Raw genomic sequence first — 14,437 nt, 5'->3', positions numbered from 1 at the left:
TGATTCTCTCAGCTGATGAGGGGCTGAAATGGAAGGCAGAATTGAGATACCAAACCTATCAGGACTTACAGGTGGGAAACCATAATGGGAATAAACAGACAGACCGGATTATTCAAGCCTTGGAAACAGCTCTACACCAACCTGTAAACATCACTAAAGTATTTGAATGCAAAGCTAAGCCTGGGGAATCGGGACCAGACTATTGGGAGCGATTTGTGGCCTGCTATGGCACTTTCGCAGGAGACCAAGCCTTTAATGATGGGAATCCGTCCCCCAGTTTAATACCTTACTGTTCCAATGCTTACCAACCAAGTTAGCCAACATGATTAAAACAAGTAATATGGATTGGCCTGACAGTGAACAAAATCGAATGCGACGAGCTTTGACATACTATTGCGAGCCGACTTTCGAATCCTGATCAGCCCCGAAGGGCACTAATATTAAAGGTGAATATGTTCAGTGGGAAGGACACGGGCGGACTATATCTGGGGATCAGAAATGGGAACAAAAACCTACCAAGGGACAGGTGGGGACAACAACCCATATAGAAATTGACAAGCAAGGATGCTTCCTACCATGAGTACCACCCCTCGGGAAAAGCCCAATGTAATATTGCAAGTTGCTGGAATTCCAATTCCGTTTATGATTGATATGGGGGCAACCACAACCACTCTCGATCAGGAAATAGTGTCTGAAAAGCGATTCCAGCTATCAGACGATACAATCACTCTGTCTGGGTTCGAAGGCACAGAACATACGTATCCACGTACCCAGCCACTGCAGGTGGAATTCCTGGGGAACCAGTGTGGTTTCATTTACAGTCACCACCAGTCAGGGGTGTAATCTAGCAGGAAGAGACATGCTCTGTCAGTTGGAAGCCAATATTCCATGCACGGACAAGGGTATCACCCTGGGAATAGCAAACAACCGACAGCGTCCCCAGTTACCGCCCCCCCAGTGGTGGGCACTTAATCTGGACTCCACTGCGTTTGAACCGCTTCTGCCAGTGGTTGACCCCCATGTGACTCTGTGCTATGACCCTACGGGGTGCTCAACTGAGGAAAGCCAATATTATGCATCCCTCGAGGGACAGAAGTTCCCAGTCACGGTGATTGGAGAAGTTAAAGGAAGAGAGGGCAGAGCATTACTGGCTGAAGTTCCAGATTTCCTTTGGCGACAGACAGGACCGGTGGTTCCCTATATCACCGTTAGGGTTTGCCCTGGGTTCAAGCCAAAGATCCGAAGTTCCTTGCCTACACCCTGACGAAACAAGCCCCCAGTACCGAGGGAGACTGGCAAGACTTGGTTGTGGGCCAACTCCGATACTGGAAGGAGTCGGAGGTGAAGACGTGACATCTGGTAAGACACTCTTTTAATACTGACTGAATCCAAGACGTTGTACCCCATCTCTGGGAAATTTCAGGCCATGAAGTCGGCAGCATCAACTGCCTCCCTGTCCAGATCACCGTGAAAGAAGAACAGACTCTCCCATCCATTCTGCAATACCCCCTCAAGCCCGAGGCAACGTTTTATGAGGATGAAAACTCTTTTGTGGATCCAGCAGGAAAACGATATTCTGGCTATGTGATAGTGACGGACAGTGAAGTAGTTGAGCAAGCCTCTTTTGAAGCAGCTGTCTCCGCCCAGAAGGCTGAGCTGTTTGCTCTGACTCGTGCCTGTATCCTAGCAACAGACAAAAGTGTGAACGTTTACACAGAGTCCCGTTATGCATTTGGAGTTGAACATAAATAATCTTCCAGAAATAGTAAGGGACAGAGAGTCCAGTGAGATGGAGGAACTGAGGGAAATACATGTTAGTAGAGAAGTGGTGTTAGGTAAATTGAAGGGATTAAAGGCAGATAAATCCCCAGGGCCAGATGGTCTGCATCCCAGAGTGCTTAAGGAAGTAGCCCAAGAAATAGTGGATGCATTAGTGATAATTTTTCAAAACTCTTTAGATTCTGAACTAGTTCCTGAGGATTGGAGAGTGGCTAATGTAACCCCGCTTTTTAAAAAAGGAGGGAGAGAGAAACCGGGGAATTATAGACCGGTTAGCCTAACATCGGTGGTGGGGAAAATGCTAGAGTCAGTTATCAAAGATGTGATAACAGCACATTTGGGAAGCGGTGAAATCATCGGACAAAGTCAGCATGGATTTGTAAAAGGAAAATCACGTCTGACGAATCTCATGGAATTTTTTGAGGATGTAACTGGTAGAGTGGATAGGGGAGAACCAGTGGATGTGGTATATTTGGATTTTCAAAAGGCTTTTGACAAGGTCCCACACAGGAGATTAGTGCGCAAACTTAAAGCACACGGTATTGGGGGTAGGATATTGATGTGGATACAGAATTGGTTGGCAGACAGGAAGCAAAGAGTGGGAATAAACGGGACCTTTTCAGAACGGCAGGCAGTGACTGGTGAGGTACCGCAAGGCTCAGTGCTGGGACCCCAGTTGTTTACAATATATATTAATGACTTGGATGAGGGAATTAAATGCAGCATCTCCAAGTTTGTGGATGACACAAAGCTGGGCGGCAGTGTTAGCAGTGAGGAGGATGCTAAGAGGATGCTGGTTGACTTGGATAGGTTAGGTGAGTGGGCAAAGTCATGGCAGGTGCAATTTAATGTGGATAAATGTGAGGTTATCTACTTTGGTGGCAAAAACAGGAAAACAGATTATTATCTGAATCGTGGCCGATTAGGAAAAGGGGAGGTGCAACGAGACCTGGGTGTCATTATACACCAGTCATTGAAAGTGGGCATGCAGGTACAGCAGGCGGTGAAAAAGGCGAATGGTATGCTGGCATTTATAGCGAGAGGATTCGAGTACAGGAGCAGGGAGGTACTACTGGAGTTGTACGAGGCCTTGGTGAGACCGCACCTGGAGTATTGTGTGCAGTTTTGGTCCCTTAATCTGAGGAAAGACATTCTTGCCATAGAGGGAGTACAAAGAAGGTTCACCAGATTGATTCCTGGGATGGCAGGACTTTCATATGAAGAAAGACTGGATGAACTAGGCTTATACTCGTTGGAATTTAGAAGATTGAGGGGGGATCTTATTGAAACGTATAAAATCCTAAAAGGATTGGATAGGCTAGATGCAGGAAGATTGTTCCCGATGTTGGGGAAGTCCAGAACGAGGGGTCACAGTTTGAGGATAAAGGAAAAGACTTTTAGGACCGAGATGAGGAAAAACTTCTTCACACAGAGAGTGGTGAATCTGTGGAATTCTCTGCCACAGGAAACAGTTGAGGCCAGTTCATTGGCTATATTTAAGAGGGAGTTAGATATGGCCCTTGTGGCTAAAGGGATCAGGGGGTATGGAGGGAAGGCTGGTACAGGGTTCTGAGTTGGATAATAAGCCATGATCATACTGAATGGCGGTGCAGGCTTGAAGGGCCGAATGGCCTACTCCTGCACCTATTTTCTATGTTTCTATGACTACGGGGTCCTCTGGGAACATGGGGATTCCTGACTGCCTCTGACCACCCCATTAGTAATACCACCTTTGTAAACAACTTCCTCACCGCTCTACAGCTATCTCGAGTCTTGTCTATTATTAAATGTGCGGCCCACACCCGCATGTCCGACCGGGTCACTACAGGCAATGTTTTAGCGGATAAGACAGCCAAAAGTGCGGTCGAACCCTTGGTAGTTGTAGTTCCCTCGGGTTTCCTTCAAGCAACCTTCTGTGACTTAAGCAGAATGGATTTGCTAGACATGCGGGAGGTACGTACTTTTCAGGGGGATGCCTCTGAGGAGGAACGCAAACTGTGTCCCAGATAGGGTGCCAGAAAGACCCCGATATAGGTTTTTGGATCACCCCAGTGGGACAGGTTTGTGTTCCTGCACAGTTTTTACCAATATTGTACACACCCCAAAAAGGAGGGAAGGGTTGGTAACCTGTACCCTGTACACCGGGTACGTCTCCCTTGACAGGTGAACCTTTTTCACGTCTACAAGTTGATTTTATTGAATTGCCTAGAGTGCATTGCTATAGATACTGCATAGTTATTACAGACTTGTTTAATAGATGGATTGAAGCTGTTCCAACTACCAGTAATGCTGCTATGACTGTTGTGAAGGTATATTACAGGAAATAATTCCCAAGTACGGCCTGCCAGAGATGCTGAGCTCTGACAATGGCCCACACTTAGTGGCGAAAGTAAACAAAGGGGTTTGTAACAAACTAGCTATCAAGCAACAATTCCACTGTGTACACCACCCACAGGCCGCTGGCATAGTGGAGAGAGCCAACGGCACTCTGAAGAGTAAATTGGTCAAACTAACAGCGGAGACTGGACTCAATTGGTTGAAGCTGGCCCTAATCCACATGAGGGTTACCCCACAGGGGAAAACAGGGTTGTCACCAGCTGAAATCATTTATGGACGGCCCATGAGGACACCCTGGGGACCAAGACCTTGTGTATCATTGCTCCCAGAAAGTCTACCAGCAAAATTGGATATGCATACCCTAGGGGAAGAGATGGGGAAATACATATGCCAACGAACCAAAATTCTCCAAGCATTACATTCACAGGTATGACATGCTTACAAGGAAGAGAACTACCCCGCAGAGAGGAGTGACTATCCCACCATAGAACCTGGGAATTTTGTCCTGATCAAGAACTGGGATCGAGGGAAACTCAGACCTCGGAGGAGTTACTGACCACTCCCACGGCTGTGAAACTGAAGGGGCAATCTCGGTGGATACATCGAACAGACAACAAACGTGTTACTGAAGGAACTGAGTAGAAGGACTCTCTCGACTAAAGGAAAATGTATTGGTTGATAGTGGTGTTCGTGTTTATGTCTTTGAGAAGGCTCACCCCAGCATCCAGGGGCCCCCATGTTAACACCTTTCTGTCACACCTATGCCAAACAGGTGGAACTAGGGGCCTGCTGGGTTTGTGGTGAAATTCCCCAGCATGGTAAAACTATGGTTCCAATGTCAGTAATGTTACATGCTTAAGGAGATCTGTGTTTTTTGTGAGAATGCGGTAATGGTCTTTCGGAGGTCACCTGATGTGATTTTCCCGCCAATGTGAGGTCAGGTGATGACATGTGCCCCGTGACGAAATAAGGGTTGACTCAGGTGACGCAGTGGGTTTTTGAGTTTGTGGATTTCCAGGTAGAATGTGTTGTGCCTCCGTTTCTGTTACGTGTTTGTTTTTGTGACGCAGTTTCATTTTTAAAACAGAAGGTGTGTTCTCTTACAAGATATTGTATTTGAGCTGGGAATTTGTGGCTGGAAGTGCCAATTTACTCAATTCTGACAGTTTTGAAGGGAGAGTGAAGAATTCATCTAAGTGAAGGATCGAGAGAAGTCGACATCGGTTGGCAGTTTAATAAAGGATCGACCTTATTGAGTCTTCGTTGCAGAGAACCTGCATTGAGATAACTCTTGCAATAGCGCAATGAGTTCATGCACAAACGCTCTCTCTCTCTAAAAGGAATTTAAGGTCAGTCGATTTAAACTGTTTATTTTTGGCATCGGGAATCCTGTGGACAGAACCGGCAGTAAAGGTGCGTCGGTGAAGAAATCGTTCTCCAGAGAAGTCTCTCCCAATTGAATGTGTAAAACTGTTGGACTTTCGAAGTTATCGCTTTAAGAACTGTACCTGACTGTATCGCTTTAAGAACTGTTTTCAGCATTTAACACTTTAAGAACCAGAGTCGAGTGGCGAGCTGGTGAACAACTGCGTACCTGTTAACCTCCAGTTAAAGTTTTCCTTTGTCTTTACCTCCTTATCGTTTATACGTGTTTAATAAATGTTTGGTTGTTTTTATAAAACCTGTCTCGGTAAATATTCATTGTTGCCAGTTACGCAACAGTAATCCCGCTGAACTACAGTGAGGAACTCTCAGCCTGGGCTTTCTCAAATAACACACAGGGAAGTGAGGTGAGGAACTGTGGTCCAGTCAGAGATAACTGTGGCTGTCAGTGTTCTGAGGGATGGTATCTCTCAAACAGAACTTCCTGTACTGGGAAACATGCATCCTGGCCATACTTGCAGGTGCCCAGCAGCGGAGAAGCTGAGACTGAGCGATTTTGGATGATCACTTTTCTCTCCTATGGAGTAGCCAGGAATTCACGAGAGATAATCAGTTTGGCTACAGCACTTGAGGAGCTGGCCACAATACTGCAGGGGCCCTGACAGAATCACAGGCCCAAGTAACAGAAATATCCACTGAAATGATTGCAATCCGGCAAACAATCCCACAGAATCGTATGGCTTCAGATTTTATCCTGGCTGAGAAAGGGGGAACCTGTGCTATTATTGACACAGAATGCTGCACCTATATCCCTGATGACTCTACTAACATTACATCCCTCTCCGAGCACACTGCCAAGGAGATTGACAGCATCAAGAAAGTAGGGCAGGATTTACACGGGTCACCAAAGGGTCGAAATGGTGGTCTTCGAAGGCCTGTTCAGTAATATGTGGAGCATTATATTGCATTATGGCTGAATAGTTGTACATATGATTGTTATCATTACCGTTGTTGCTTTCTCTGTAAAAAATTACTGCTTTGTAGATCAAGTAATAATCAAAAGGAGGGAATGATAAAGTATGTAAAAGGGTTAACACTTCGTTAAACAATAGCAGCCTGTTTTTCTGAAAGAAACTGCTGATGATCGACAGATGTGCTGAGCCATGCTGAGCCATATTTCTTCTTGAGGGTCGCCAGCTGGGGTTTCAGGATGCTTATCTCCCTGTGCACTCATGCGTAGAGATAGGACAGCTTCAGTCTGTTCCGTGTGTGTAAGCCATTATGACTATTTTGTAATTTGTCTTTAGGGGCTGTCATGTAGTAAATAACTTTGGCTCCAGCCTGTCTTGTGTAGGGGGTATCTGGACGGATATATCTGTGGTGTAAGGGGAATTGTTAGTCAGTTAGTGGATTGGGCGGGAACAGTCATAGACTGAGTAAGCCCCGGGTGCTTGGAATAAAGAGTTTGTACTTAAACGGTCTCTGAGTGACTTTATCTAGATTCGACTTCCAGAGAATAGGAGTGGTTTTAAAGGGCTGGGCTGCTGGAAACACATTACCAGACCTGGAGTGATTGCAGCTGAGTCTGACAGAGGCATAACTGGCTCTTCTGGGCACATTCAGTCTCACCCCAACTGCTTCCTACCTTCTCTTGTACAGATATGTAATGTCTAAAGGACTAGTGTTTGAGTAAATAAGACTCACCAAACTTTCTCCTGACTGAATCACTGGAATCTCCGAGTCAGATGAGTTCTCTCCAGTTGATGCTCTCAATCCTCGGGCTGGTTCACTTGTTGCTGTTCCCTCGTCTTCAGTCATGGTTTGCTTCCATTTGGGGTTTTTCTTCCAATAAATCTCTCACCGCAGGTCTAACTTTAACATGTAATGAAGCCCATTAACAATAAAAAGGAGAACCAAACATATCTGCTTCATGTTTCTAAGAACAAAACTCACTGAAATTTAAATGTTGAAGGCAAATATAATCATCTCAGTGAACAATCTTTTATTGTCCCTCACACGTCACAAAACGATATGGGATAAGAAGGAGCCATCAGTCAGTCATGGTAAGACATAAGACACAGGAACAGAATTAGGTGATTCGATCCATCTGGTCTGCCCCATCACTCAACCATAGCTGAGTTTTATTCCAACACCATATTCCTGCCTTCCTCCTGTAACCCTGAAGCTACTTAGCAATCATGAACATATTAATTTCTGTCATAAATATACCCAAATGGCAGCTTCAACCAATCACTGCGGCAACAAGTTCCACAGATCAGACATATTTTCCCCAAATTTTTTTTTCTCATCTCAGTTTTTAAGGGAAGCATCTTTATTCTGAGACTGTACTGTGAGATTACAGACTCTCTATCTAATGGAAACATCCTCTCCATGTCCACTGTATCCAGGCTTTTCAGCATTCGGTGGGTTTACTTAACCATACATCCCCTCACCACCCCCACCGTCCCTCTGAACTCCATTGAGCACAGGTCCAGAACCATCAAATGCTCCTCATACATAAAGCTGATCATTGCTGAAATGCCGAGGGGTGATTGGTAAGTTCGTGGCCTAAGGTGGAAGGCGCCAATTTTAGAAAACCTAGCATTTTTCAATTATCTGAAACAGAAATACCACAAAAGTTATTAACTCCAAACGTTCTGCATAATCACTCAAAGAGTTGAACTACACGTGCATGTAACGAGAGCTGTATAACTTTAGACCGTCTAACTTAGGCCACGAACTTACCAATCACCCCTCGTACAGCTCCGACACCTAAAAAAATTGCCACTGCACCCCTGCTCCGGCCGTCCGGCAGAATAGTGCTCCTTTCTCAATGCCCTAACCCAGATTTACACAACCATGAGGAAATCTTACTCACCGCCGCCCGGACGGCACACACCGGCAACTGCGCATGCGTTTAGCGGGAGGTTCTCCGCAGCACCTCCGGTGGCCGGAGGTCTGCTCATCCCACCAGTGGCTGGAGGTCCATGCAGCGCCACCGGTAGCCGGAGGTCCATGCAGCAGCCACCGGTGGCCGGAGATCCATGTAGCGCCACCGGTGGCCGGAGGTCCATGCAGCAGCCACCGGTGGCCGGAGGTCCATGCAGCGCCACCGGTGGCCGGAGGTCCATGCAGCGCCACCGGTGGCCGGAGGTCCATGCAGCGCCACCGGTGGCCGGAGGTCCATGCAGCGCCACCGGTGGCCGGAGATCATTCAGACAGACCTCCTCCGGCAGGCACTGCATAAGGAGGGCATTAAAGTGGGGGGAAGCGTTTCCCTGAGCAAAGTTGGGATCCCCGGCACACGTGGCGTAAATGGAAGCAAACCTGTCAAAAAACTCGGGACCGTCCTCGTCTTTCCGAGGTTTACAATTCAATACTCTGATGAGATCCATTGGTTGGGACAAGGCCCTTCTCAGGGTGTCTCCAATGCGTTGGATCTGGTCCTGGCCCTGGGGGAAAGCGGCACTAAAAGCCGCCCAATCTGCATGGCCCCCTTGGCCCTAACGCCATTTCTCCTGTTCCACAGGATTAAGGGCCATGTAACAGAGGCAATAAAGGTCCTGGGAAGTAGCCTGATAGATTCGGATTACGCGTAGTAGGTGATCTATGAACCCTTCGGGATCGGTCTTTTTGTCGGGGGCCCCTTGCATTATCTTGGCCATTTCCCGAGGCTTCCAAGGAGTGTATAGCTCAATAGTTGGTCCCTGATTATGCTGGCCTGCCTGGGGATTAGGCACAGTCCTAAATGGGAATTGTCGGGTCACGGAGGCCAGTCATTCTCGGACACATGATCAAAATTAGAGTTGGGGTCTGGATCATCAGGGTCCTGGGGATCTCGGGTGGGACCATGGCCCAACAGTCCGTCAGTTGGGCGAGCCACCGCGTTGCGCTTCGGCTGGGGCTTTGGGACTGGAAGCTGTGTGGTCCGCCAGTGAGTTCGGGTAGCAATATAGTCCGAAAATTGTGGGGTACCTGATCTGCCATCAGTGATAGTCCCGGGAAGTACGGAGGATGCCGGGACGGGGGCCGTCACGGGGGCTGATGTGGGGGTAGGAGAATAGGGGGTGGTTTCGAGACCTGACCTGAAGGATTTGGTAAACCAGGTGGGGGAGGGAGTGGGATTCCTGCAGGGGGCTGAAGGAACTGTTACATCCTCATTGTCGGTTTCTTCGACGGTGTCAAATGAAATCTGCAGTCCTGACATATCCAAAGGTGCATCTTTCCCGGTTGATTTAATTTGTTGTTTATCAAATAATTCACATAAGGCCTTTAAAACCACATATGGTCGGACCTGGCCCTGATCATCGGTAATAGGGATGTTTCGTTTTTTGGCATTTTCTTCCCAGGATGTCTGTCTGGAACGCTCATTTAATCTGTCCGCTACTTTTACCCACATTGTAATCAAATCTTTCCATTATTGAGAGCAATTTTGCTTCTAGACTTCAGTCTCTGTTATTTTGCATTTGTCCATGTCCCAAGTTCCCCCCAACGGCCAATTTCCACCCCCACCACCAATCTTTTATTTAAGCGCGCACTAAGACGTCTTAGGTTCTTTTCTAGCTCCGGATTTTCCTTACACATCTTTCCGAGTGGGGTGGTAATGTCCTCCGTATCCAAAGTCTGACCCATGTTTATCACTTTACTCCCAAATCCACTTCAAGGTCCTGACCTTCGCGTGGGAGATTTCCCCTCTTGACAACCGGTCTGAGGCTGGCTGCAGTTTCAGTGAAATATCACCCGTCCCTCCCCGAATCTTTTACTGCAGTACTCGTGTGCGAGGCGACCCCAACTCAGTAAGTCGTAGAAAAGCGAGATTTCCACTAGTTCACAAGTGTACCTAAAACGTTGCTGCAGCATCCGGATGGACTGCAGGGGAGAGCCACTTCCCCTGTGTTTGGCCAAACGTCTGCTCTGCCCTGTGCTGATCAATTTAATCTACACACCCCGTCCCCTCCTACGCCAATTAGAATGGTTACCAGCTTCAAAATGTAATAGGATATTGCCACTAACCCGCTGACCAATTTGCTGTAACACACTCAAAGAAAAATGTAATAGGTCACTACCAATGATCCGCTGCCCAATTTATTAGCACCGGCAGGCTTTAATACTCACAATCCTTCGTCGGGGATTGTAACCCCTCATTGAGGTCCCGGACCTCCAAAACAAATCCTGCGCGTCGGCCCCTGGTCTCGGAGTCCCGGACTCCCTGTTTCTCAGACACTATTTCACTGCGTCTCGGCCCCTGGCCTCGGAGCCCCCGACTCCCTGTTTCTCAGACACTATTTCACTGCGTGTCGGCCCCTGGTCTCGGAGTCCCGGACTCCTTGTTTCTCAGACACTATTTCACTGCGTGTCGGCCCCTGGTCCCGGACTCCCTGTTTCTCAGACACTATTTCACTACGTGACGGCCCCTGGTCTCGGAGTCCCGGACTCCCTGTTTCTCAGACACTATTTCACTGCGTCTCGGCCCCTGGCCTCGGAGCCCCCGACTCCCTGTTTCTCAGACACTATTTCACTGCGTGTCGGCCCCTGGTCTCGGAGTCCCGGACTCCTTGTTTCTCAGACACTATTTCACTGTGTGTCGGCCCCTGGCCCCGGAGTCCCGGACTCCCCGTTTCTCAGACACTATTTCACTGCGTGTCGGCCCCTGGTCTGGGAGTCCGGGACTCCCTGTTTCTCAGACACTATTTCACTGCGTGTCGGCCCCTGGTCCCGGACTCCCCGACTCCCCGTTTCTCAGACACTATTTCACTGCGTGTCGGCCCCTGGTCCCGGACTCCCTGTTTCTCAGACACTATTTCACTGCGTGTCGGCCCCTGGTCTCGGAGTCCCCGACTCCCTGTTTCTCAGACACTATTTCACTACGTGTCGGCCCCTGGCCCCGGAGTCCCGGACTCCCTGTTTCTCAGACACTGTTTCACTGCGTGTCGGCCCCTGGCCCCGGAGTCCCGGACTCCCCGTTTCTCAGACACTATTTCACTGCGTGTCGGCCCCTGGTCTCGGAGTCCCGGACTCCCTGTTTCTCAGACACTATTTCACTGCGTGTCGGCCCCTGGTCTCGGAGTCCCCGACTCCCTGTTTCTCAGACACTATTTCACTGCGTGTCGGCCCCTGGCCCGGAGTCCCCGACTCCCCGTTTCTCAGACACTATTTCACTGCGTGTCGGCCCCTGGCCCCGGAGTCCCCGACTCCCCGTTTCTCAGACACTATTTCACTGCGTGTCGGCCCCTGGTCTCGGAGTCCCCGACTCCCCGTTTCTCAGACACTATTTCACTGCGTGTCGGCCCCTGGTCTCGGAGTCCCGGACTCCCCGTTTCTCAGACACTATTTCACTGCGTGTCGGCCCCTGGTCTCGGAGTTCCCGACTCCCTGTTTCTCAGACACTATTTCTCATACAGAAATCCCTCAACGTTAAAACCACTTCCCCTCGTGGCCTCTACCGACTGTGGTCCGTGGAGTCCGCTGAGCAGCTCAGCAGGAACCCTGAGGGGAACAAGCAACCAAAGGAGACCGTGAGAGGACCGGGGGAAAGTCACCCCGTGGGCCCGCCCGTCTCAGCGGCGTCCAGTGGATCGCTAGTTCACTAACACCAGGGCCGCTGGAGGCTCCCGTTGGGACTCCTGGCTGGCTCGCCAAGTTGTCCTTATCAATTCACCATTCACTCAGAGACCACGATCAATTCTTTATTCAACCTGATCCGAGCAGAGGTAACCACCATACGCTTCTACAGCGTCTGGCAGTCAGCTCTGCCCAGCACGAGTACAAGGTTACATTTATATCCAAAAGAAAGGTTTCAGTTAGCAGCTGTTTCCCCTGTCCACCCTTATGATGGTTTAGTGGTCAGCAATTTCATCAGGGTCACAACAGCTTCAGGTGCAGAGGTACAGGTCAGTCAGCGCTCCTGTTCTGAGAGATGAGCATGCAGTTGCAACACCCTAACCGTGCCCGGTTCTGTTGTCTAGTTCCCGCCCCTGCTATATTTTCCAGATCACATACACCATTTAACCCTTCCTATCCCATACTCCAACCCCCCCTTTTCACTTACACAAAGAAGGTTGAAAAGTTTGTCTGGACCGAGCCTTGTCAGGATGCATTTGATCGATTGAAAGTTATTATTTGAGATTAGGCCAATCAATGTAGGGTCGTCAGCGAATTTAATTAGCAGATTGGAGCTGTGGGTGGCGACACAAGTCATGGGTGCACAGAGAGTAAAGGAGGGGCCAAGGAGACAACCCTGTGGGGTATGTGTACTGAGGGTCAGAGAGACAGAGGTGAGGGAGCCCACTCTTACCACCTTCCGGCAATCTGACAGGATGTCCAGGATCCAGCTACACAAGGCAGGGTGAAGGCCGAGGTCTCTGAGCTTCTTGTCGATACTTCACGCCTTCGTATGGCTACTGCTCTGCCCATGACTGCAAGGAACTGCAGAGAACTTTGGTCTCTCATGGGAACATCAGAGAAACAAGCCTCCCCTCCATGGACTCTTCCTACACTTCCCCTGCGTCGGAAAAGCAGGCCATGTACTCAAAGATCCTCACAACCCGGACATTCTTGCTGCAAACCCGCTCCCCCATCGGGGAAGAGATACAAAAGCCTTAAAGCGCGTACCACCAGGCTTCCTGTCTGCGGTTATAAGCCAAATGAATGATAAAATGGGCTCGACCTCACAATGTAAATCAACGTGACCCTGTACCATATGTTTATCTGCGCTGCACTTTCTCTGCAGCCATAATGCTTTGTTACAGTTATTGTTTTGTCGTATATCAGCTCAATGTACTGTCGTAATGTATTGATCTGTGTGGATGGTACGTCAGGCAAGATTTTCACTGTACGTGATGATATTAAACAAATTCCCCATTTTAATTGTGTGGAAATATTAGACAGACTGAGATTCTGCTTTGGAGCCACAGAAGGAAACTTAACTGTTGTAATTTCTGAAGAATGCAAATAAATGGAAAGGGCTTCAATCTCGCATTACGATCTGTGGTGACTGGGATCAGGTGACCGGTGTGGGTCTCCCATATCAATATCAGAATCAGGCTTAATAGCACCGGCATATATCATGAAATTCATTGTCTCTGCAGCAGCAGTAGAACCTAATTCATAACAATAGATTTTAACAATTGTGATTTAAAATAAGAATATACACATTAAATAGTTAAATTATATAAGTAGTACAAAATTTTAAAAATATTTTAATTGTGTGGAACTATTTGACTGACTGGGTTGTTGCATTGCAAATTCTGGAGTGAAGCTTAACTAAACTGTACACATTCATGAGAAGCTCAGATAAATAGATAAATGAGCTAAATTCTCACATAAATAGGTCATAGATCCAGAAACATTGGCTGCACTTCAGCAGGTATAAACAGTGGAATGAAACATGCTGAAAATATTGCAGATAAAAACATATTGTCCACCCACGACGAGAGGACGTGACAGATCCGGATCTCACTGCCTTGTCTGAATGGGCAGAAGATGAAGCTACACGGACACGTTGAGCAGTGAGCGGCAGATGCTGCAGATCTGCGGGGAAATGTGAACAGGAAACGGGATCAGGTGACGGGTGGAGGGTCTCCCACCTGAACAGGTGACTCTGCTCCTCACTCCTCACACGCTGTCCGGCCCATCCGCCGCATTTCCCATATTATTGCATAGTTACATTTCCCTCTATACCTTTCCCGTCCCTTTCCCTCCACCTCCAGGTCACAGAGTTACGGGGTCGATTCCCATCCCGATCTGACAAACTTTTCAGACACAAACTGGAAATGTGCAGGTTTCATTTAAATCAGTCTGTGTTTATAAACAGTAATTTCTATTCGCATTCCTCCGGCCTCACTGGACAGAAACACTGAAACACCAGGTGAGAAACAGCAGGAGGTGGCCATTCAGCCCCTCTAACCATCAACAAGATGGCGGCTGCTCTCCCATCTCA

General features: G+C 48.3%; 1 protein-coding gene across 1 annotated transcript in view; it reads right to left on the bottom strand.

Moving 5' to 3' along the window:
* Positions 1–14,437, bottom strand: part of LOC140207931 (uncharacterized) — a 139,298-nt gene that overhangs the window by 67,730 nt on the left and 57,131 nt on the right. The window contains 1 exon segment of the mRNA XM_072276469.1: positions 14,412–14,421. Within this exon segment, the coding sequence (XP_072132570.1) occupies positions 14,412–14,421 (10 nt within the window).

This window comes from Mobula birostris, chromosome 13 (assembly GCF_030028105.1).
Source record: "Mobula birostris isolate sMobBir1 chromosome 13, sMobBir1.hap1, whole genome shotgun sequence".
Classification (NCBI taxonomy): domain Eukaryota; kingdom Metazoa; phylum Chordata; class Chondrichthyes; order Myliobatiformes; family Myliobatidae; genus Mobula; species Mobula birostris.
Note: the sequence above shows the minus strand (reverse complement) of the source record. Positions and strands in the feature narration are given on the sequence as shown.